General features: G+C 42.7%; 1 protein-coding gene across 1 annotated transcript in view; it reads right to left on the minus strand.

The window, feature by feature from the left end:
- Positions 1-20158: 20158 nt before the first annotated feature.
- Positions 20159-24018, minus strand: part of Eepd1 (endonuclease/exonuclease/phosphatase family domain containing 1) — a 111298-nt gene continuing 107438 nt past the window's right edge. The window contains exons 7-8 of the mRNA XM_028872573.2: positions 23213-23407; positions 20159-20843 (exon numbers count right to left, since the gene is read on the minus strand). Of these exons, the coding sequence (XP_028728406.1) occupies positions 20644-20843; positions 23213-23407 (395 nt within the window). The 3' untranslated portion in view covers positions 20159-20643. The remainder of the gene's footprint in view (positions 20844-23212; positions 23408-24018) is intronic.

Below are 24018 nucleotides of genomic sequence, written 5' to 3' on the forward strand. Positions count from 1 at the left end.
TGTAACTGCCTACTTAATGTCCCCACCAATGTATTGCCAAAACACCTTGACTTATAACTATTCCCTGTCCTGCTACTGTGAAAACCACTTTCACGTTGAAACGTTGTATCTGGGGAGAGCTATATCGATGGTCTCAGTCCATCATCTATCTTGTCACTCAACTTGGACTCCAGAATAAACTATCTCTTATTCCCTTTGAGGTGAGAGCTGGTTTGGGGAGGTTTGTTTGTTTTATTTGTTGTTGCTGTTGTTTGCTTTTCTTGTCTTTTGTTTTTGTTTGTTTGTTTGTTTGTTTGTTTGTTTGTTTGTTTGTTTGCATTGGCACCAGCTATATCACTCTTGGGAATACGTCCACATAACTACAACCTTCTACAGGAACAGTTGCCCATGTTTATTGTGGTTCTGTTCCCAGTAACAAGGAACTGGCATCAGCCTCTATGTCCATCAATAGATGAAGTGATTATGAACACACTGGAATTTCATTCAGTCATAAAGGAAAATTTAATTCTGTGACTTTCAGGAATGGATGGAATTTGAAAATATTAAACTAAGTGAGGTCAACCTAAGCTAGGAAAGATAAACACAGCATATTCTCCCATATGCAGAGTTTAACTTCTAATTTTACATATACATGAAGGAAGATACTAGGAAACTAGGGCCTACCCCTTCAGAGGGGGAGGAAGTATTTTCAGCATAAAATGTTCAATATTTAAAACTCAGTAAATTCCACCTATGCTTTATTCAGAACTTAAGATGTCACTGAGAAATAACTCAGTGGTTAGGAGACACTACTGCTCTTAAAGAGGACCTGAGTTCAGTTCTCAGCTCTCACATCTGTTAGCTCACAACAGTTCTCAGCTCTCACATCTGTTAGCTCACAACAACATGTTACTCCAAAAATGCACACACACACACACACAAAAAGAAAAAGAAAAAGAAAAAAAGAAAAGAAAAGAAAACCCCAAAAGTCATGATTTATTGAATTGGTGTTTGACCATTTGTGGTAGTTTGAGTGTAATTGACCCCCCCAACCCCACCCCACCCCAACCCCACCCCATAATCCCATAATCTCATAGAGAGTGTCACTATTAGGAAGTGTGGCTTTGTTGGAGGGGCTATGGCCTTGTTGGAGGAAGTGTGTCACTGTGGGGGTGGGCTTTGAGGTTTCCTATGCTCAGGACACCACCCAGTGTGTCAGTAGATTTCTGTTGTCTGAAAGATGTAGCAGTGTCAGTCCCAGCACCACCTCTGCCTGAATGCTGCCATGCTCCCTGCCATGATGGACTAAACCTCTGAAACTGTAAGCAAGCCCCCTCAATTAAATGTTTTCTTTGTAAAAGTTGCTGTGGTCATGGTGTCTCTTCACAGCAGTAAAAACCCAATCTAAGACACCATTTTTGAGCTATTTTTAATCTTTTATTTTGTTCTGTTACAAATTGCTCTTTTAATTTACTTCCAGATATATTTCTTTTGTGATTGATAATGCTGGTGGAAATGCTGTGGTATTCTGTTTTTGCACATTTCCACACATTCTGCTATTTCCACTTAGTTTCATTTTTGTTTTGAAGCCTTTCATCTCTCATTATATAAATCTTCTCTTCAAAACAATGCATAAATTAAAAAAGAAAAAAATAGAAGCCATTCACAGTTTTAAAATACCACCAATTTGGACTCTAACACTACTAAAATTTAGTGTATTCAGTTGAAGTATAAAGATATAATTTTTTCCACAAAGGCAAGTAAATTTCTCCTAATTGAGAGGTATTGGGCTGAGAAGGCTATTGCTAATATATAGTGGGGAGTTGGTGGTTGACAGTTTCCCTCTTGACTCAGTTTCCCCAAACCAAGAAGAAACAAAAGAAGAGGAAAAGTACTGAAGCTGAACCAGTGAACATGTAACTAACAGCAGATGGTTTCAGGCATGTGGAGTTATTTTTAGAATTCAGTTTTATTTCATATATATGAGTGTTTTGCCTGCATATATGCGTTTGCACCATGTATGTGTGTGCACCATGCAAGCGCTTGGTGTTCTGGAAGCCAGAAGAGTGTTCCAGGTCCCCTGGAAATGAAGTTACAGATGGTTGTAAGCAGCCATATGAGTGCAAGAAACTGAACCTTAGGTCTTCTGCAAGAGCAGCCAGTGCTCTTAACCACTGAGCCACCTCTCCAACCTGTATCTTTAATTCTTCATTCTAAAGTTGGTCACATTTATTTCTTGGCGTGTGTGTGTGTGTGTGTGTGTGTGTGTGTGTCTGTGTGTGTGTGTGTGTGTGTGTGTGTGTGTGTGTGTGTGTGTGTGTGTGTGTGTGTGTGTGTGTACACATGCCAAGGCACACATGTGGAGGTCAGAAGACAACTTTCAAGAGTCAGTTCTCTCCTACTATGTATGTCATGGGGATCACACAGGTCATCAGACTTGGCAGCCAATGACCTTACCCACTGGGTTACCTTCTGATGGTGTTTTTGGTTCTTGTATCAAATGAAAGCATATACATTTTCTTTACAATGCCACATAAAAATCACATACATATATGTATTTATAAAGAAATCTTCCCATGGCCCCAAAACGTATTTTCTATTTCTATTCCCTGAGACCATTTCAACCAGCAACAACATGAGATTTTATAGGCGCTTTTTCTTTGTATCAGCTAGTGCTGGGTTCCTTACGTGAAAAGAAGCCCATCTGTATGTCTGGAAATGTAATACTTTCTGAAGCCTGGGACTGTGTTTTCTTTTCTTCCTTCAGAACACTTGGTTTATGATGAATCTTTCATCTAACATGATCACAAGTTGTTTAGGGCACATTTGCTGTGGGATATCTTTCTGTACTCCGTAAATACGTGTTGTTCTACTTGGTTGATAAATAAAGCTGCGTTGGCCTATGGCAAGGCAGCTTAGAGGCAGATAGGAAATCCAAGCAGATATACAGAGAGAAGAAAGGAGAGGGGAGAAACGCCAGCTGTCACCTAAGGAACAGCAAGATGCCAGCAGATTGTTATTGCCATAAGCAGCCACAGGACCATGGGGCCAGGCAGGACCAGAGAAAACTTATGGCTATACACATATTTTTTCAGTACTCATTAACTACATATCACTGTGTGAGAAGAATCCTGTTTTGTCTTTGATAAAAGGATATTGTGTGAAATATAAGAAATGTGTTTTCATTTTTCCTTCCTTCAGAACACTTGGTTGGTGATGCATCTTTCTTCCAGCATCAACACTTGCTGTATTGTAAATGCACACTCCTAGGTGCTCACCATGGCCACCTCCCCTCCACTGTGACTAGTAACTTGTTCGAGCCTTTGAAGCAGGGAGTGTCCAAGCCCTAAGTGTGTACTCTCTTCTTCCTTTCCCAAGAGTCCTTAGTGCATCATGCATGGTCCATGCAAGCTGACAGAAATGGTATGCCCACACAGCCCTTACTTCTTACAGATGTCTTCACTGTATAAAAAGATGCTTCCTTGAACCTCTAGAAAAGGAAGCTTCTCTGCAGCCTGAGGAAGTGTTTTTTCTTCTATTCCAAGACAGCTTTATGTCTGATGTGTCTTTCAAAGGGCATCAATGCAAGCTGTTTTTATAACACATATTCTGAGTCGCTCACAAGCATTCTATTCACTACATGAAAACACCTTGGTTATGTCTGGAAAAAGAAAAAAGAAGGAAGAGAGTGCTGGATATCTTACAATGTATATGATGTACCTTTTATGCCACAATAAAACCATGTTTTCAGCAAAACCCACGTTACAAGCACACTCTCCCCAGTGCTCATTCTGCTATCCCACCTAGTGAAAAGCGAGGTTTTGTGTCTTTGGAAAAGGTACACAGTCAGAAGCACATTTGCCCCTTACATGGCAGAACTGTGTCACATCTTTCACCCAGCATCCACACAGACTAAACATCTATTCCTGAGAGCTCATAGTGGCAATCGTTGGCATTTGAAATGATGTTTGTTTAAGCCATTTGACAAAAGGAAACCTGCCAGCAACCTAACAGTTTTCTACTTCCATTCAAGTAGCAACTTCAAGTGCTGTTCATGAGCACAAATTCCTTACTTCTCTTGGTACCACACTCACTATGTGAACATAAGCCCATTCATGTTTCTGAAAAGAGACTGTTAGAAACAGTTTCTTCTGTTCTTCCTTTGCATGAGATCACTCAGTGTGTGATGCATCCTTCATGCAGCATCAGCAAGCATGAACTGTTTTATAAGGATGTATTCCTTATATTGTAAATATTGTATGCACTAAAGACAGGCAGCATGCTTGGGTCTTTGAACAGAGAAGGTTTTCAGATTCCTGACCACGTGTTTTCTTCTTCCCTTCCATGAGATCCCTCAGTGTGTGGTGCATCTTTTATCATCAACGGAAGCGTTATATAAAGACACACTCCTTAGTATTCAGCAATGTGCTAGTCACTTTGTAAAAATATCCTTTTTGTGTCTTTAAAAAATGACCTATGGAGGCAGATGCTGGGCTGGAAGACCCACACAGGTGAATGCTGGGCTGGCCCAGGGCTGACTAACTCAGTTGCCCTCTGGGCCCAGATCCAGTGTTTTGAGTTGGTCCACTCTAACATCTACTCCATCTCTGTGCTGCTGCAGCATTTGAAGGAGCAGGTCCTGCAGAACTGGATGTCATTACGGAATAAGGCCTGCCAGGCTACATGCAACATGGAGCCACTGCATCTGCAGCCTGTGCTGTGGAACTCCCACGGAACCTGCCCTCAGACACCCTACCTCGCCACAAGATCACTGTGACTCTGGGAAACAGCAGGATATCCGAGAGGAGTCTCTGCGATGGTCCAGTATTTATAGTATGTCAGAAATCAGAAACTTTAAACCAGACCAACAGCTTGTTGCAATGAATATTTACATGTAAAGCTATCTGGGGAAAAAATTTATGCCGTGTGACACACTGTTGTTTCCGATGCCACTACAGTGAATGAATATGTGATGGAAACATGGGAAATGTGGAGGAGCAGTGAGTGAGCCATGGAGAGAGGCAGAACTAGAGATGCAACTGTGGTAGCAGGTATAGGAGAAGGCTACGGTGGATGGGAAGCATGTCGTTGCTGAATCGGGTCAGCAGGGTAGTGTGTGGCAGCCTGGAGCTTGCACAGATTCAGCCCACAAACATGCTGCCTAGACACACAGTCACTCTGACCCTGAGCAAGGACTGGATGTCCGAGATGAAGAAAAGTTCTTTCTCTTGATTACACCTCCTGGAAAGACTTCCATGGTCTATGCTGACCAGAGGTCATGTTGGCATCCGGAGGACCTGCTGGTGCCTCAGGCCATATTGAAACCCAATGTTCATGTGCATGTATGTAGTCTGGGCTGCCACTGGAGGGAGGCTACGTTAGTGTTTGTGGTTTGAGTTGCCACAAGAGGCCATGTTGATGTGAGTGTCCTGTACTGCCACCTGAGGCTATGTTGATGTCCATGGTCTGTGCTGGCACTAAGGGCCATGTTGGGGATCCATGGTCTTGCTGCAGCCAGGAGCTGTGTTGATATCCACGGCACAGTACCACCAAAGGCCACGTGGATGTCCATGATCTGTGCTGCCACTTGAGCCATGTAGATGCCACAGGAGTGTCATACAGAATATTTACACTGCCTTAAAAAAATCTCTGGTCTCTGGGTACCTAGGAGTCCAGGCCAGAGGTGATACTGCAAGGTGATTATAAGAAAAACATCAGACAAGCAGGAGATGGGAAATAGTCTTAAATAAAGCCAAAGCTGAGAAAAATCCAACATGAGAACACCCCACCAACCAAAGAGACCACTGAGCAGAAAAAGCAGAGTGAAATTTCCTAAAAAGCCTAGGCTGGAGGATTCACCTCCACCCCCAAACACATACTTTACTATCTAAGACTCCCTCATGATGGGGATGGAGAGTCACTTTTCAGATAGATGAGAGCCACGTGCTGCATTCTGAAGCCATCCATTCTGCACCATCCTGCTGATCCTTGAAGGGACCTCTCCCTAGACAGCCTGCCAGCTCTCACCCATCTGCCCTGGAATCATCTAGGAAATTATTTGTATGATTAATGGAAATTAGACACATCTTGTGTGAAAAAAAAAGTGGTCTCTCAGGGGACTGGTGAGATTGTTATCAGTAAAGTCTCATGCTGTGCAGGTGTCAAGATCACAGTTAGGATCCCCAAACCATGTAATAGCCGGGCATGTTGGTCCATGCCTATAATCCCTGCACTGGAGAGACAGTAATAGAGGATTCCTGGGGATTGATGGCCAGCCATCATGCCAGTCTAGCCATAACGGTAAACTTCAGACTCAGTGAAAGACCCGTCTTGAGAACAAAGCTGGAGAGTGACTGATGAAGATACCCAACATCAAACTACGGCCTCCACACACATGCATAACTGAATGCGCGTGCGCGCCACTGATATTTTCTTATTTTCTTCTGTTACACCACTTGGTATGTTCAGCATCACTCACCCAGCATCGACCAACACTTTCAATCCTGAGAGTTGAGCCATTGTCCCAGTGAGAAGAGCTGTATGACCTGGGACTTTTCTTCACTTGCCTTTTTGGTAGCAGGAGGGTTTGAATTCACAGGGCTGCGTATGCCATGCAAGTGCTCTGCCTTTGAGCTGCTTCTAGAGTCTCTTGTAGTTTAGATTTTTAATATTGGGTCTATGTTGAGCTAGTTCTGTAGCGATATTAGTTACTTTAGCACTCTGAAAAGACACCTAAAAGAAGCAACGTGTGGGAAGATTTCCTTACCCTCGTTGTTGGGAGAGCCCAGTCCACCCTAGCAGGGAGGCTGTAGCAGAGATCACAGCAGCTTATGAGATGATGCTTACACTTGGCATTACATTGGTTTTTCTGCATTTAGTACTTTGGACTGTAATTTTGCTATATGGCCTTTATTATGCAGAGATATGTTCTCTCCAATACCAGTCTCTGGGTTTTGGTTTTGTTATTGTTTTTACTTATTTTATCTTGAAAGGGTGCTGGATTTGTCAAAGGCTTTTGCTGCATCTATTAAAATGACCACATGATTTCTGTTCTTGAGTCTGTTTCTGCACTACATGTATTGATTTGCATACCTCAAGCCATCTCTGGAATGCAGCCAACTTGATCATGGACAATGATCTTTTTGATGTATCCTAAAATTCCATGTGTAAGTATTTTATTGAGAATTTCTGTATCTATGTTCATTAGAATCTCTAATTTTCTTTTTTTATTGCATCTTTATCTGGTTTTAGTATCAGAGTGCTACTGGCTTCATAAAGAATTTAGAAGCACTTCTTCCTTTTCTATTTTATGGAATAATTTGAGAATTATTGCTGCTATCTTTCCTTTAAAGTCATCTGCTAGCATTCCACCGTGAATCTGTCTGCTAGCATTCTACTGTGAATCTGTCTGGCTTGGAATTCTTACAGTTGGGAGATCTGTTTTTTTTAATTATTGCTTCAATGACATTGCTCTTACAGATCTGTTAAAATTATTTATTTTGGTTCAACTTTGGTAGGTTATATACATCTAGAAATTCATTTCTGGTAGATTTTGCAATTTAGTGGAATATAAGTTTTAAAGGTATGTTCATATGATCTTCTGAATTTCACTGGTATCTGCTGTATTGTTTTCCTTTTCATTTAAAACTTTTTTAATTCACATCTTTTTTCTCCTTCTTTCAGTTAGTTTGGCTAAAGGTCTATTGATAGTGCTTATTTTTTCAAAGAACCAACTCCGTTTTATAGATATTTTCATTAGTTCTTGAGTTGTGTACATGTTTTGATTATATCTAACCCTCTCCCCAAAACCCTTTCCCAGACATCTCATTTAATGTCCTTTAAAGAAATCAAGACCACTCTATGCTACTCAAATATTTTTTGATGTTTGGTCTCCACTGGAGCATGGTCAACAAAGCAGAGGCTACGCTGTTAGAGAAAACTGGTATGGACACTCATAGCAGCTAACAATTGCCAATAGCCCTCAGATAGTGGTAAGACTTAGTGCCCATCCATGCCGGGATTTGACCTTTCTTTGGCTTGAACATGTCTTGTCCGTATTATCATAACTACTGTTGTGTTCATATGCACAGCTGCCCTGATCTGTCCAGAAAACACTGACTCCTTGTAGTTACCCACTACCTCTGGCTCTTGCACTCTTCCTGCCCTCTTCTACCATGGTCCCTGAGCTTCAAAGGAAGTGTTGTGATATAGATATGCCATTTAGGCTGAAAACTCTGAAGTCTCTTACTCTCTGCATGTTGGCCACTTGTGGGTCTCTGTGTTAATCAACATCTACTGTAAATAGAAGCTTCTCTGATGAGGGTTAAGAGTTGTATTGATCTATGGGTATAATCTTAAGTCATTGGGAATTAGTTGAACACCATGTCCAGTAGTAATAATAATAGTAGATTCTCCTCTAGGGCCTATGTCTTATCTAGACATAGGTTCTTGGACCAACAATGGTGCTAGGAATAGGTTTCACCTTAAGGAGTGGAACTAAATCCAACCAGAAAATGTTTGGTTATATCCATGATATTCATGCTACTATTGCAGGCCAGTCATTATTGTAGCTTGAAAGGTTCAAAGATGGGTAAGATTGATGACTATTCTTCACTGGTAATACACATAGCAACTTCCAGCACTATGAAAGCTATCCAGTAGAGATGAAGCTTCCAGGTTAGTATTAGCTTGATTTCTCCATGTTCTATGACTTAAAAATATAGTGTCTCCAGCAAAAGGATCAAATTCTATCTAGAGCGTAACCAAGAGCATTGGCAATAGCCTGTGATATATGAGAATCTTTGGGGCATCACTGGCCCACAATTCCAAAAGAAGTAATAATCTTTTTCTAGAAGTAGGCTCTTTATTTGTTAGCCTGTAGTTAACTCTACATCTAGCCTGCATTGTTAACTCTATTTTAACATGTGTGAGTGTGTGCATGCCTCTGTGTGTGTGTGTGTGTGTGTGTGTGTGTGTAAAGATAGATGAGGGTGGGGATAGGAAGTTTCTACAGTAGCAGGTTTCCATAAGATGTTTTTGAGAGGTCTTTAGTGCTATTTATTCCTCCCTGTAGTCTCTCTTCTACCCTGCCCCTCCCCCAAATTAACCTTTCTTGTTCCAATATACCCTTATCCTTTATAGCACTGTGTTCTACCTTTCCTCCCTGTAAAATCCTTCCCACACCACTTTAGTGATTTCCTGATTTCTATGGGTATTCCAAATGAAACCACATATCTGAAGATTCAAAGCTAACATCTACAAATAAAAAAAAAATGTGATGTCTGTCTTTCTGGGTCTGGGTTGGCCAACATGATTATTTCCAGATCCATCCATTTACCTATGAATTTCATTTTTATTAATAGCTAAATAATATTCCACTGTATAAATATACATTTTTATTATCCATTCATGGATTGATGGACATCGAGACTATTTCCATTTCCTGGTTATTGCGAAAGAGCAGAGATGAACATTTCTGAACAGAACCCTAATAGTATAAGCATGAAGATCAGCAATTAATAAATGGAACCTCACAAAACTGAAAAGGTCCTGCATAGCTAAAGACATCATTGTTTGAGTGATGATGCAGCCCACAGAATGGAAAAATAATCTTTACTAGATACACCAGACAAAAGGTTAGTATCTAGGATATACAAAAAACTTAAAATTAAATATCATCAAGAAAACAACCCAATTTTAAAACCAGGGCATGGAACTAAACAGAGAGTTCTCAAAAGATAAAATACAAATAGCTAAGAAAAAAAAGTTTTTCAATATCTTTGACCCATCAGAGACATGCAAATTAAATCTACTTTAAAATTATATCTTATCCCAACCATAATGAATAATAGTTATAATATAATAACAAAGGTTGCAGTGAATGTAGGGAAAGGGGAATACTTATTCACTCCTGGTGGGCATACAAACTGGTGCAGCCACTATGGAAATCCACGTGGAGCCTCCTCAAAAGCTAAAAATAGATCTACCACATGAACAGCTGTACCACTCAAGCATGTACCCAAAGAAATCCATATTCTCCTATAGCGATACCCTGTCATCAAAAAAAGGCTCTTCATCTTATTGAATCTTTGTAAGTTTTTCATTTCCATTTCATTATCTGCACCAATCTTATTTATTTCTTTCCATCTATTGTATTTGGGTTTGACTTGTTGTTTGTCCAAGGCCCTAGGTTGTATCACTGAGTTATTTGAGATTACTCTATTTCTTTATGGAGTATATCTACATATGAACTTCCTGTTTAGGCCTGCTTTCAGTGTATGCCATGATCTTGTATTTTTCACTTTATTCTAATAATTTTTAAATTTCCTTCTTGATATCATCAATGACATATTCATCATTCAATAGTCAATCCAATGAAAACTAAGAAAACATCAGAAAATACAAGTCATAAAATTAGAAGAATTAAAAACAGCACTTAGTAATAACTGATTACTAATGTTCTCAATTCTCCCAATCAAAAGATACTTACAAGCAAATTAAATTTACTTTGAAATTGTATCTTATCCCAGTGGTAGGATTGACTACTATTCTACTGTTGTTTATCCTCCATGAGCTCATGCCTTTCCTGTAGTCTTTTTTCTTAATCTCTCCACTATGGTGAGATAGAATACAAGATGTTATTTCAATTTTCCTGTATTCATTGTGACTAGTTTTGTGCCTGAATATATGATGCATTTTATTAATATTTCATGTGCTGCTAAAAAAAATACCAGTACATATTATGTAGTGTTTGAATAGAATGTTCTTTTAAGTCTATTTGATCTATGATGTCATTTAATATATATATTTCTCTGTTTACTTTCTGTATGAGATGATCTGTTGGTGGGAGTAGAATACTGAAGTCACCTACCATTACTGTGCTGGGGTTATCTGTGACTTTACATCTAATTATTTTCTGAAATTAAATGCATTCCTGTTTGGGATGTGCATGTTTAGAATTATAACGCCCTCCTGATGGATTATTTCCTCAACTGGTATGAAGTAACCTTCATTATGTTTTCTAATTTTGTTTTGAAGTCCCTTTTAGATCGGCAGTGTCTGCTTGTTTCCTTATTCCATTTGTTCAGAACTCCCATTTCCATCCTTTCAGCCTAAGACAGTGTCTGTCTTTGATGGTGAAATGTGTATCATGGAGGCAAGTGGTAGATGAAGCCTGCTTTTTAATCCAATCTGCTTCTAAGTATCTTTTGATTGGGAGAATTGAGAGCATTAGTAATCAGTTATTACTAAATGCTGTTTTTAATTCTTCTAATTTTATGATTTCTATTTTCTGATGTTTTTTTTTTTTTTTTTAGTTTTCATTGGCTTGACTACTATTCTACTGATTTATTCTATCCTGCAGCCTCTTCAGTGTATTTATCTTTCTCTTTAGTCTGAGTAATTCCTTCCAGGATCTTCTCTGGAGCTACTGCAGGGATTATAAATCCCCTCATCTATCTTTTATCAAGGTAAGTTTCTCTTTTTCCTTCAATTATGACTATTTTGCTGGGCATAGTAGTATAGGTTGGCACCTGAGCTGTTTCAGAACTTGAAATGCACTGTACAAAGCACATCTGGATTTATAAAATTTTAGTAAATGAATTGAGACAAGGTCTCATTATGTATCCCTGTGTGGTCTGGAACTCAATGTGCAGATGAGGCTGGCCTGGAACTCATTGGGGATCCACTTTCCTCTGCTTTCTGAGCTGGAATTAAAGGCTAGCACCAGCACATTTCCGGTTCTAAAGTTTCTGCCAAAAAGTTACCAGTTATTCTGGTGGGACTGTCTTTCTATGTGGTGTTTCTTACAGCTTTCAGTACCCCTTCTGTATGCTTAGCATTTTAACTATGATGTGGAGAGTTTGTTTGTTTGTTTTATGTCCTATTTGGTGTTCTATATACTGGTATCTTTATTCTAATATCTCTCCTTGGGCTTGAATTTTTCTGGTACTCTTTACTGAAAATAGTTTCTATGCTTTTAGGATAGAATTATTCTCCTCCTCTTCTTCCTCTCCACCCTCCTCCTCCTACCACTACTTGGCCCATAAGTCATACATTTGGTCTTTTTAAAGTATACCTAAAGTCTTACATACTGTTTGAACATTTTTTATCCATTTCTCTTTGTCCTTGACTGAACGTTACAATTTCTCTATTTTGTCTTCGATCCCTATCTTGATGACTTCCTTATGTATTCTGTGATGGGGCTTCCCACTGAGCTCTTTATTCAACTTACTAAATTTTTCATCTTCAGCTTTTCCATTCAATTTTTCTTCAGTATTTCTGTGACTTTATTGAATTCCATTTTTCTACTCTGTGCTGACTCCCTTATTTCATTCAGCCATGTGATCTCTTGAAAGTCATTGAGTCTATTCGCATCCTCTTTGATTTCCTTGGACACAGTTATCATGTATCATTCTTTTGAATTCTTTCTGGAGTTTCTCCTAAGTCACTCATTGATGACCATGACTGTGGATGTGGTCACTTTTGAAGGAGACTTGTACTGATTTTTCATGCTATTTGCATTTTGCCCTGGGACTTGCATATCAGAACTTAAGCCATCACTTGGTAGAGTTTTTGCTTCTTTGTTGTTTTTTTCTTTTTTTAACTTAAATCACTTTTCTTGTTTCCAAGGGCAGCACTTGCTGTGTACCAGAGGAACTAGTTTATACGGTTGAGGAGTCATTTTCTTCTGTTAGACTTGTGTTCAGGGTAACCAGCTCTAGCTTCAGTACTCCCCTGGGAGTAGAATGCCCTCTGCGATAGCAGTAATGACCAAGGAGTAGACATACTGTGAAAACAGAATAAGAATCCACTAAATGCTGTTTTCTCTTAAGCAGCTATTACTTTAAAGGGTGACAGGACATGGATTATAAGCAACATATTAGTTACTATATGTTTGAAAAGAAGCAAGCAGAGTAAGACTAGTGATTAGTGTTGTGTTGATAAAAAGTAGAGGAATGGAATCGAAGTAGAAAGAAGAACTGCAGGAAGGGAAGGGATTTTGGTTAAAGGTGGAATGAATGAAGAGTAAATAACTGCTATCAGATATAGTAAGATATCCTATCTCTAAGGAGTCTGGGCAGCAGAGAACCTGCAAATCAGGCCAGTCTATGTTCTTTGGGTGAAAAAATGAAAAAGAGTAGGGAGGAAAAGAACAGGGCAGGACCAAGCTAGCATAAATTTACACTGGGCATAAACAAATGAGCATGAAATGGATGCTAAGGACAGATGGACAGGGATGTGCGATGTGAAAACAGACCAGCCCAATTGCCAGGTTCAGGCTCAGATCTCTTAGTTTTCCTTCCTTGTGGAGGCCCATAGAGATGTCCTAGTAAGATCTGAGGTTGCTTTACCCAGCAGGGCTGCATAGGGGAATGATTGGACCACAGGCATGGTTACCAGGTGTTTGGAAGGCTCTACACTTGGCTGTGTGGTATGCTTTGAACTAGTAAGTGGGAGGTCTTTTGCTCTGCCCCTTAGCATTGTTATAAAAAGCCCTTTTGAAGAAAGAGAAGGGGCCAGTGGATTTTGATCCAGGTCCTCATGAAGGTATCTTGTGTTTCTGTCTGTCTCCTCTCAGCTATCTTTCTATCTAAAAGTTTTTTACTCTTCTCTCTTCATAGGAATCCTTTAAAAGATGGAAGCTGGCCTCATACAGATGGTGCCCTAAACAGGAACTTAGCTTCTGGGACCCCCTGCACTTCCTTGGCTCTCAGAATTCTGTGTGACGTGTGGTCCTTCCTCAGGATCATATTGCAGATACTGATCTGGTTCTTATGGCTGTACTCTTCGGCTGAGCTGCATCTGATGTTCATGTCTCTGCATGCCTTCAGAGTTCTGGGTGCAAATCAAGTCCTGTCATCTTTTAGGAAGCACCACGCAGGTAAAAGCAGATCCTCGGCTTTACCACAGAAAAGCATTTCACGCCAAGCAAGCAGAAGGAAAGCAGACATAGGAGCTTATGGGATGTGTTCTTAACAGGTTCTGACCAGAAGCTGATAGCAAGAGCTGCACTCAGAAGAGAAGGAAGACACACCCAAGAGCACGTGCAAGGGATTTGTAGTTTGTTGTCTATCATATCTAGGATGTGGGTAGATTTTATTTAGCTCATTGTGCTGCTAAGTGATCCAAATGAGATCACAGAATGACTCCTAGGGTATAGCTGACAATATTAAGTTAGTAGGGAAAACTTTAGCTTCCAAGGATGCAGACATTACAAGAGTTGTTAGGGTAAGTGAGCTTGGCTCCTGCTTGGCTCACCAAAATGGTTCCTGGAGTTGTTTGAGTCAGAGCCTGGGCCCTGGAAGTCTTAACCACGTGGGCTTCTTCTAACCTCAATAGACCTCTTACAGAGACAAGGTAATAGCCAAAAGAAGAAAAATGGAGATAATTTAATGTGGCAATACTGGGAAAAGGAACAAAGAAGTCTAGTGACCTTCCCTAACCCAAGTGCATTCTCAGGATCCTAACGTAAGGTTTAAGGAGTGGGAAGGGGTATTCACAAGTAGCTGACCCAGCTAAGGTGTGGTTCATGTTATTGTCTCCACTCCAATCTCTGCAAGCTGGCATGCCATGTAAATCTCTTTCTGGAAGAAAAGCTCCCCAGTGAGCTGGCACCAGGCTTCAGCCTTTTCCTCCTTCTAGCATGAGACTCCTGGGGAATTTCTAATTTTGAGAAGTCCATTGTTTCAAAAGTCCATTATACCCCCTCTCCCCCAATAAAAAAGGCACAGGTGGCTCCTTAGATTGTCTTCATTCCTGGTAGAATGTTTACGTGAGAAACATGGACAGTTAAGATACTTTCATTGTTTAAGAAAAAAAAAAAAAGGTAATAGTTTTGTTGAGCTACCCATAAAATACTTAGGAGAGTTAGGGCCCTACTCAAGGTCATACACATTCAGGTCTGAAAACTAACTTATTGCTATGTTAACTGTTTCATTACAAAATACTTTTTATATTGGTAACCTTCAAAGCATATGATAACTGTGCAGGAATCCTCAATTCTCAGCCAGGAAGATGCTTGTATGAGACTCTAGAGTGAAGGGCTCCTTTCCTTGCCCATGGCTCGGTAGTTTTCCATCTTTCCATCCTTCCCCACCTATGCACAAGAGGAGAAATGGGCCCAAACCAAATGAACTCAAAAAAGTGTGTTTGAAGGGCTCAGATGGCTTTTTCTTTCCTTTGTCCCTAGAGCAGCAGTGAGGGAAACATCTCACAGGCCAAGAGGACATCTGGTTGTCCTCAGAGTCATTCTTGCTCAGTTTCTTGACAGTAAATTCTGACTAGAACCAGTAACGTTGCTGTGGTTGTGGGCTGCAAAGGACCTCCTAACACAGGTGAAGCTGACTCAGCTCTCCTGACAATGGGCAGGGAGGGTCACAGGCCACTGAGATGCACCTAAAGTGGGGAGAGTTGGAAAACTCAGGAGGCTTCTGCTCAGTGCTTGCTGGCTGTAAGAGTTCCCCCAGTACCTAACAGCTTTACTTCTAGAAACTTGGGTTAGTGTCCAAAGACTCCCATTGGCTTCTACCATGAAATCCTTCACAGTTGGGCTCCTTCTCTGACTGCCTGACAATGGTGGAAGGCACGAGAAGGAAATAACCAAGACGAGAGGAGGAAACCAAATGATATAATTATAGACAAAGTTGAGGCTGAGCTGAGAGGACATGGAGAGGGCAAGACAAGGAAAAGTAGATTAGTTCCATACTGGGGGGAGGTGTATTTCAACAACAGAGGGAGAGGGAAAGGGGAGGAAGAGGGGATAAGGGAGAAGAGAATAAAGAGAGGGAGAGGGAGGGATAGAGACAAAGAGAGGGAGAGAGTCCCAATTCTCTCTCTCTCTCTCTCTCTCTCTCTCTCTCTCTCTCTCTCTCTCTCTCTCTCACACACACACACACACACACACACACACACAGAGAGAGAGAGAGAGAGAGAGAGAGAGATATCTCAAATGCATTTGGCTGGGTGAAAAAGTTACTCTGAAAGAATTTTTTCTGTATGATTCCAAATGTATGAAGTGCTGGGAAAGGTAAAACTGTGAAGACAGAACAGTGGTCTCCACCAGCCCCAAGGTGTGTAAAGCCTTAATCTAATTAATCTTATCCAGAAAAAAAATCAGGAGTCAGATATTGGGGTAAGAACCTGAAAGATCAGAGAAGCAGGGTAGTAACCACCTGTCGCTTCCTTCCTCTTCCTTCCTCCATCCAAAAAGACCAAGATCCTCTCTCAGCCCTGCCTTACCACTTCCTGTCTCCTCTCTCTCTCTAGTCCTCAAAACCTCTATGGTCAGCTAGTGGCTGGCTCACCCTCTGACTCCAAGCAAGCTTTATTTGTCAGAACACAACCAAAATGTCACACAACGGGTGTATGTGTGCTGGCTACCCTTGTGCCAAATTGACACCCAAACTAGAGTTACCTGAAAGGAGGAACCTCAGTTGAGAAAATGCCTCCTTAAGATCCCACTGTAAGGCATTTTCTTAATAAGTGATTGATGGTGGAGAGCCCAGCCCATGGTGGGTGGTACCATCCCTGGGATGGTGTTCCTGGGTTCTATAAGAAAGCAAGCTGAACAAGCCATGGAGAGCAAGCCAGTCAGCAGCACCCCTCCATGGCCTCTGCATCAGCTCCTGCCTCAGGTTCCTGCCCTGTGTGAGTTCCTGTCCTGACTTCCTTTGATGATGAACAGTGCTGTGGAAGCATAAGCCAAATACACTCTTTCCTCCTCAACTTGCTTTTGGGTCATGGTGTTTCATCACATCAATAGAAGCCCTAACTAAGACAGTGTGGAAAAGTATTGTCTGTGAACCTGTAATGTGATATATACCATTTTACAAATGGTTCCAACTTACCATTTGACTTATGAGTCACCTTTATGATAGTTGAAGAAGGATCTGTATTCAGTAGAAACAGAAAGTGCTCTGCCTTCAGCCCCACTCGATGGGGATTTGATGGGGTCAACGACAGTCCCATCTTTCTTCAGCTCCTTCCTTCTGAGCCCTATCCAGGATAGCATCCACCTATCCCCCACCACTCAAGTGCATCTCTTCCTCCAGAAGTTTTCTCCCCTGGTTACTTTGGCTCACAGGAACTAAAGTCGTGACAGATAAACATCTTAAGACAAAGAACCAACCGCCCACCAGACAACAGTCAGTGATGCTACACAAAGCTCTGGATGGGGACCCCTATTAAGATAGTACCCAATGAGATCACAGCCAGACTACGACAACCTGGACTACTGCTGTGGGAATGTAATGGCCACGTTTCCCGCTTCCTCCAGAACTTTTAAGACTGCAGTGAGCACTTGAGAATCAGGTTTCTGATCATTACTCCACTCTTCACACTGTGCCACGCTGAGAATACATCTTACCTGCTTTCAGCACTGTGGGCCTTTGGCTGTTTTTCTGGGATTTGTACCTGAGCCTAGTCTGTTGGGATGCTTTAGAACTGAGACTTCTGCCTTCATTCTGGTATCAGAAATGGTACTTTGAAATTTGACTTGCCCGGGATGCGCATCTAGTCCTCTCAGCGAGGCTGGGCAGGCCTAGCCCATTGTGGGTCATGCCACTCCTGGGCTGAGGTCCTGGGTGCTGTAAGAAAGCAGACTGAGCAAGCCATGAGGAGCAAGCCAGTAAGTGGCACTCCTCCATGCCCTCTGCATCTGCTTCAGACTCCAGGTTCCTGTCCTTTTGGAGCTCCTGTCCTGACTTTCTTCAGTGATGGACGACGACCTAAAGGTTGTAAGCTAAAATAAACCCTTTCTTCTCCAAGTTGCTTTCGGTTATGATGTTCCATGACTCTGAGACGACAGCTACTTCTGCCTGTTATATTTAGAGCTTACCTGAAACATAATCACACAGTAAATTGAGGAGCATTTGTATGCTTGTAGGAGGCATGGGATGCACAACAGAGTGAATCTGTAAATGTAAAAATGTAAACTGTAATAGTAACGTGCCAGTGTTGGCAAGGCAATTGTAACAAATCGCCCTGTTGTAAAACGTGGCTGGGCGGTGGTGGCACACGCCTTTAATCCCAGCACTTGAAAGGCAGAGCCAGGAGGATCTCTGTGAGTTCAAGGCCAGCCTGGTCCACAGAGCAAGATCCAGGACAGGCACCAAAACTATACAGAGAAACCCTGTCTTGGGGAAAAAAAAAAAAAGAGGAAGGAAGGAACTGAGGATGATATTAAACTGTCTTTTGTGCCACTTTTCCCATGTCCTAAAAATAGCTCTTAATGTCGCAGGTTATTAATTAAAAAAACATTAGAACAAAAAAAGTTAAAATCAGAACCAAAACCAAGAGGGACTAGAGCAAAAACAATAGCCTGCAGGCCCAGCTCCTGGGGCCCAAAGTCAGAAGCAAAGAAACCAGTGATGCGGCTGCAGTTTAGCACTGACCACACAGGCCTGTTGTGGCACCCCGTCGCCGCACGACTGGAAATCTCGGCACTGTGATGACTTATACAAGGCCCTCACAAGATCGGACACACTAACACTCCCAAGTGAGGGTTCACAAGCTATACCAGGCAGCACCCAAGGGACTCACTCAGAGGCAACATGTAACACCTCATGGGCGGCTCCACCCCTCCCCAAGGTCAACAGGGGCTGAGAAGGAAGCTTTTCTTCAGTGGTGCAGCTGCTTGTAAGTTTCCGGTGCTCCTGGTAGTAAAGTCTCTGGTTCACCAAGCTAGGCTTGGTGAATCACTCTTTGGTGTGTTGCTGATGTGCACACATGTATTCACAACTCTCCAGAAAAAAAAGTTGACACAACAGGGTTGAAGATACAACGGCTTGGTGACAGGGACAGGTTCTCCGTCTCAGGTCATGCTGTATTTGGTGTGCAATAGTAAGAGTAACAAAGTCTTAGTGCACAGGAGACTGGAATGACCTAGAGAATGTAAGGCTAGGTAGGATTTATGTTTTATTTTTATTACTTTACATACATGTTAAGCATGGAGTGAGTTGACACTGTGAGTGTCAGAAAATCCTGGGTTGGGACCCTTTATTTACTTACTGGTTGAGTGACTGTCAGGATCTGTGAAGTGGGTAATATAACCCTGGAGTCACTGTATTAGTTGGATGATGTTCTAAAGATAAATCTAACCTGTCAGGGTCAGAGAGGGGTATTGTGTGATATTTTGATCACATTCTGACACACTTGAGACTGCCAATAAAGTTTGCTTTGAATCAGAGAACAGAGATAGCTACTAGCTGACCAAAATTAGCCATAGAGGTTTTGGAGGACTAAGGACAGATAAAGGGACACAGATAAAGCAGTAGACTGGGACTTAGAGAGAGTCTTGGCCTTTTGAGATTGAGGAAAGAGGGAAAGATGAGGGAGGGAGAAAGAGAGAGGGAGGGGGGGGTCACTGTTAGCTTCTCTGATGCTTCTCTGATCATCAGGTTCTCACCCTGATATCTAACTTCCGAGTTTTTGTTGATAAAGAATAATTAGATAAACACTTGAGAAGAGAGCCTCAGAGAAGTCCACCTATTCTTGCTTGCCCTCCAAACCCTCCCATGAGCAGCCATTCCTTAGTATCCACAGGGAACTGGTTCCCAGACTCTTCCCTCTAAAACACAAAGTCCAAGGATGCTCGAGTCCCGTACACAAAAGGGTACGGTATTTGCACGCAGCCTTTGCACATCTTCTCACATGTCAAACCATCCAAACAATACGAAGACACCTGAGAAAACATCCCATAAAACAGTTACGCTGTACCGTTTAGGGAATGATGACAAGGAACCGCATTTGTTCAGCACAGACACAATTTAAAAGATACGTTTTCATCTGTGGTTGGCAGGACCTGTAAGTGCAGAATCTGCTGATATAAAGACCTTGTATGCCTCAGAAACAACAGAGGAAGGCTCTAAGCTAAGCAAATGTCTGGGGAAGTGGGAGGAACTGAGTGTTTCTGGTAGAATTCATGTCCTACACTAAAGGCCCAGAAGCAAAGTGGTCCTCCGGGGGAAATCTGATGAAGTGTAGATGAAGGAGAAGCTGGGAGGGAAGAGATAATGGGGATGCCAGACATGTGAAAGGTACCTTTGTAGGGTCTCAGGTAGGGACATAAAAGGGACAGGGAAGAAAAGGGCATTTGGGAGTGGGTGGCCATGGCCCACAGGGAGGGTCAGACTAAGGTGACAGAGCAAGGCGGCCCATCCCACACCCTTACTGCAGCCAGTCAGATTAATCTGTTTATTATTACTTTTCAAAACAAAACTAAAAATCTTTGAGAAGTGCATTCATCACAGTTAAAAGCTTCCTGGAATTTGTCGGCAGAACACCACGTCCTGGGGAGGCAGAAATGAGAGCTGCGGCATGGCTTGTCAGCCTGAGCCATCCCCTCCCCTCCGCTTTACCGCAGTCTCGGTTCTCACGCTGTCCTTCAATGTGGCCAGCGGCGCAGCCCCCGCCCCAGGCCTGAACTCAGCTGTCCAGCATCGAGGTGTTGATGTTTCAGCTAGCTTCACCTGGTGCCCAGCACAGCCAGTGCCTTCTTGACAGGCTCCCCTCGGGAGAGGTTCTAGTATTCACAAGGCAGGCCATGTTCCAGGGACCAAAACCAAGTCCTCAGAATGGTGATTCAAAGGCCCTGGATCTTCTCACCGTTCAGCGCCAGCTCCTTCCCATGCCCTCCTGAGCCAGAGGGTGGAAAGAGTGATGTCATCATCGCTCGTGCTTAATGTTGGCCTCACTCCGCTCTAAGGTGACTCCGCTGCCGTTCCTGGCGACTTCCTTCTTGCTCCAGTCCTTTTCCATGTACAACTCAGCAAGCACAGGACAGTGCTCAGAAGCTACTCCACCCCAGGACCAGTTATCCGGAATCCAAGGGTTTGTGAGACCCTCTCTCACTACAGCCCAGTGACCTGGAGAGAGAGAAGAGACCAAGAATTAGGACAAGGCGTGAGCAGCACTACTCATCTGTAAGTCAAGGTGCCCTGATGACCTTGGTAGACTGACCTGCACGCACAATTTTATTTTTTATATAATATAAAAGATGGCAGTTTATTCTCACAGGCATTGAAAGCACCCAGAGACCAGGCCCCTTGTCCAGTTAAACAGTGTGCAGGAGGACCTACTCCTTGCTCATGCAATGATAATATGGCCAACAAAACTAAAATAAGATTTTTTTTTATCATTTTTTAAAAATATTTTAGCATATTCTTAAATTTTTATGCATATAGAATGTATCTTGTTCATATCCACCCCACTCTCTCCAACTGTCCCTTGACCCCCAAATATATCTGCCCCTCCAACTTCATGCTCTCTTTTATTATAACCTGAGTTGAATTAGTATTTTTAATTCTTTTTTTTTTTTCAGTACTAGGGATTAAACCTAGGGCCTCACATGTGCTAGGCAAGTACTCTACTATCCCACTAATAACAAACTAATAAAATAAATTTGATAGTCAGTGAAAGATTTGCTTCACAACGAAAAAAAAATCACCTAAGAGAGGCTAGAGGACAACTTCTTCCTACAGAAAGGATGGAAAAGAGAAACTTACTGTGGTTATTGAAAAAGTAATGATACTTTTGAAGCAAAGACAGAAATATATGAAATCAACAAATGATTATAAAATAATTACAAGGCACCGTTGCAGTCCTCTGTGATATATGACGTCAGGGTTAATGTAAGATCTGAAGGGCCTGGATTCTGGTTTTGGCCTAGGCACCTTGACTGACAGCTGTGTGTGTATGGGGGGGGGACACACAACAACACGGACTTGTCCCTATTCCTCAGCTTCCACACCTTGGGGCTTCCACACCTTGGGGCTTCCACACCTTGGGGTGGCCGTGGGCGCAGATGGAAGAACGGCTCAGATTCACTATTCCTGATACACACGCCTCCCACAAGTGTCCTCCAGGGGACCTAGTAGGCCCTGGCCTCCAAAGCACTTCTGCAAATTACATCTTGCCTCAGATAAGACAGTCAATGTCCACTGGAGCCCAGGAGGAAACCAGTGTCCAGAGAGAGGAAAGTGCTGGAACACAGTCATCCACATTCTAAATCCCAAAGAGCGGGGCCCCAACTGTGTGGTGGTGTCTTTCAGCGGGACCCAGGAATTGCTTCTTTGCCCGTTTAAGTCCCTCTCTGAGGTACATGACACATCCACCTGAGTTCTGAAAAGCTGCAGGAGAGGCTGAGAATGCCATGCTTGTCTTTTATCAATGACCCCAGTACAAGTCAGGGGATGGTGCCCGGCATCCTGACCTTCTAAAAGCCCTACGGTCCCTTCCAGGTTCCTTCCGTCTGCAGCACTCACACACAGACGAGCCTACCATTCTTCCATACTGCTGTCTCCCGGCTCTTTGGGTCACAGTCTGGGGACAGGTGACATCCACCATGCTGTGTCCCCTGTGGATCTCTGAGTACTTCTCTCATTCTGTGTTTATATGATGTGTTATGATTTGGTTCCTAAGTGTTCCCTAAATTCTCACATGTTGTAGGCTTGGTCCCCGGATGATGGGACCAGAGGGAGGTCGTAGAAGGTTTAAGAGGTGGGGGAAATTAAGTCACTGGGTGTGTGCCGTTCCAGGAACACTGGACTCCAGCCCCTCCCTGAATCCTTCGCTCTCCTTTCTGGCTGCTTTAAGAGGTGTGTGAGGGGAGACGACAGACGAAAGAAGGGCTCATGATTCCTGACACAGGGGCCTTCCACGGGTGCCCACATATCTCTACTGCGATGTACCAGCGCACCAGAGGTCAGAAGCAGCCGGGCCAGGTGATCACAGACTGAAGCCTTTGAAACTAGGGGTCCACATAAACCTTTCTTCCTTCTAGGTTGGTGATCTTGAGTATATTTGTCAGGGTGACAGAAACACTAACAGTGACCTGTCTTCTCACCCCTGCAAGTGTGTGGTGTACCTCATTCCACAGCACAGCATTTCAATGCTTGGCAATGTTCACTGAATGACTAAGCATCCTTAAAGTTCACGGAAGCCATCAGTTCATCTCTGAATCATGCCCCTGATGACCTTCAGAGGTGACTATAGCTGGGTTCGCGTGTAAAATGCTTACATGGACTAATGGTTGCCTTTAAACTACTTGTTACATGCCCTTCCCTCTTACAGATGTCTCTGACCAAACAATGACACAGTCTCTTTTATCACAACCCTGTAAGTATCTGTAGAAGAGGAACAAAATAATATCGGTCACTTCAGATGTTTACAGGTCCACAGCCCACTACTGAACACAGACAGTACGGGGCACGTGGGTGGGAGGCATTTCCCCTACCTGTGAAGACTTTCTTCAAGCTTTTGCTGATCCAGATGTTGTCCACAGACTTGGAGCCTTGGGGATTCCTGGTGCTGATGTTGGTGAAGGTGTGAGCTGGGATCAGGTGATAAAATTTTTCTCTCCTTAGGATATCATAATCATTGCTATCTGGTCCTTGTCCAAAATCCCCCAAAATAACAACATCTTTTTCTCCTGGGAATGGAAGGAAGAAAATCAAGAAGTAAAGAGCAGGCAGGAAGCAAAACCCAACACTGGCCCCGGCCACTTGAGGGGACGGGGATCCCCCGGCCTGGACACTCAGGGTTGGGGCCACAGGCCTAGTTCTTGTTCTCCTGGTATTTTTTGTGTACCCACTGACTTTAAGCATAGGGTAATTTGAAAATGAGGGGTAGTGTGAGACAGGAACACCCCATTCAGTCTTTCTGGGCCCTAAACTTACAGTGAAAAAAGGAAAAAAGACCTTGCTCAGATAGATATCCAGCAAAAGTTCAGCAAACCTTTAAGAGTGCCTCCTTAGAAGCTGCTCATGCTGGAGCCATGGATGAAGAAAACACAATCCCTGTCCTCTAGGAGCTCACAGTCTGATGGAGAGACAGAGGAAAAAACCACCAGGAGCAGAGGATAGGGACATACCCAGAAACAGGTACCAAGGGCATGTCGTACAAGGAGGGTGGCCAGGTTGGCTCCTGGGAGGTGCTGTCAGGACAATAAGGATGGGAGGAACATGTCCAGGAGCTCGGAGGAATGAAACAGTCTGGCAAATCCTCGAGTAGCTGGATGCTCCAGAGTGAAGGTTTAAGAAG

This window comes from Peromyscus leucopus, chromosome 7 (assembly GCF_004664715.2).
Source record: "Peromyscus leucopus breed LL Stock chromosome 7, UCI_PerLeu_2.1, whole genome shotgun sequence".
NCBI lineage: Eukaryota > Metazoa > Chordata > Mammalia > Rodentia > Cricetidae > Peromyscus > Peromyscus leucopus.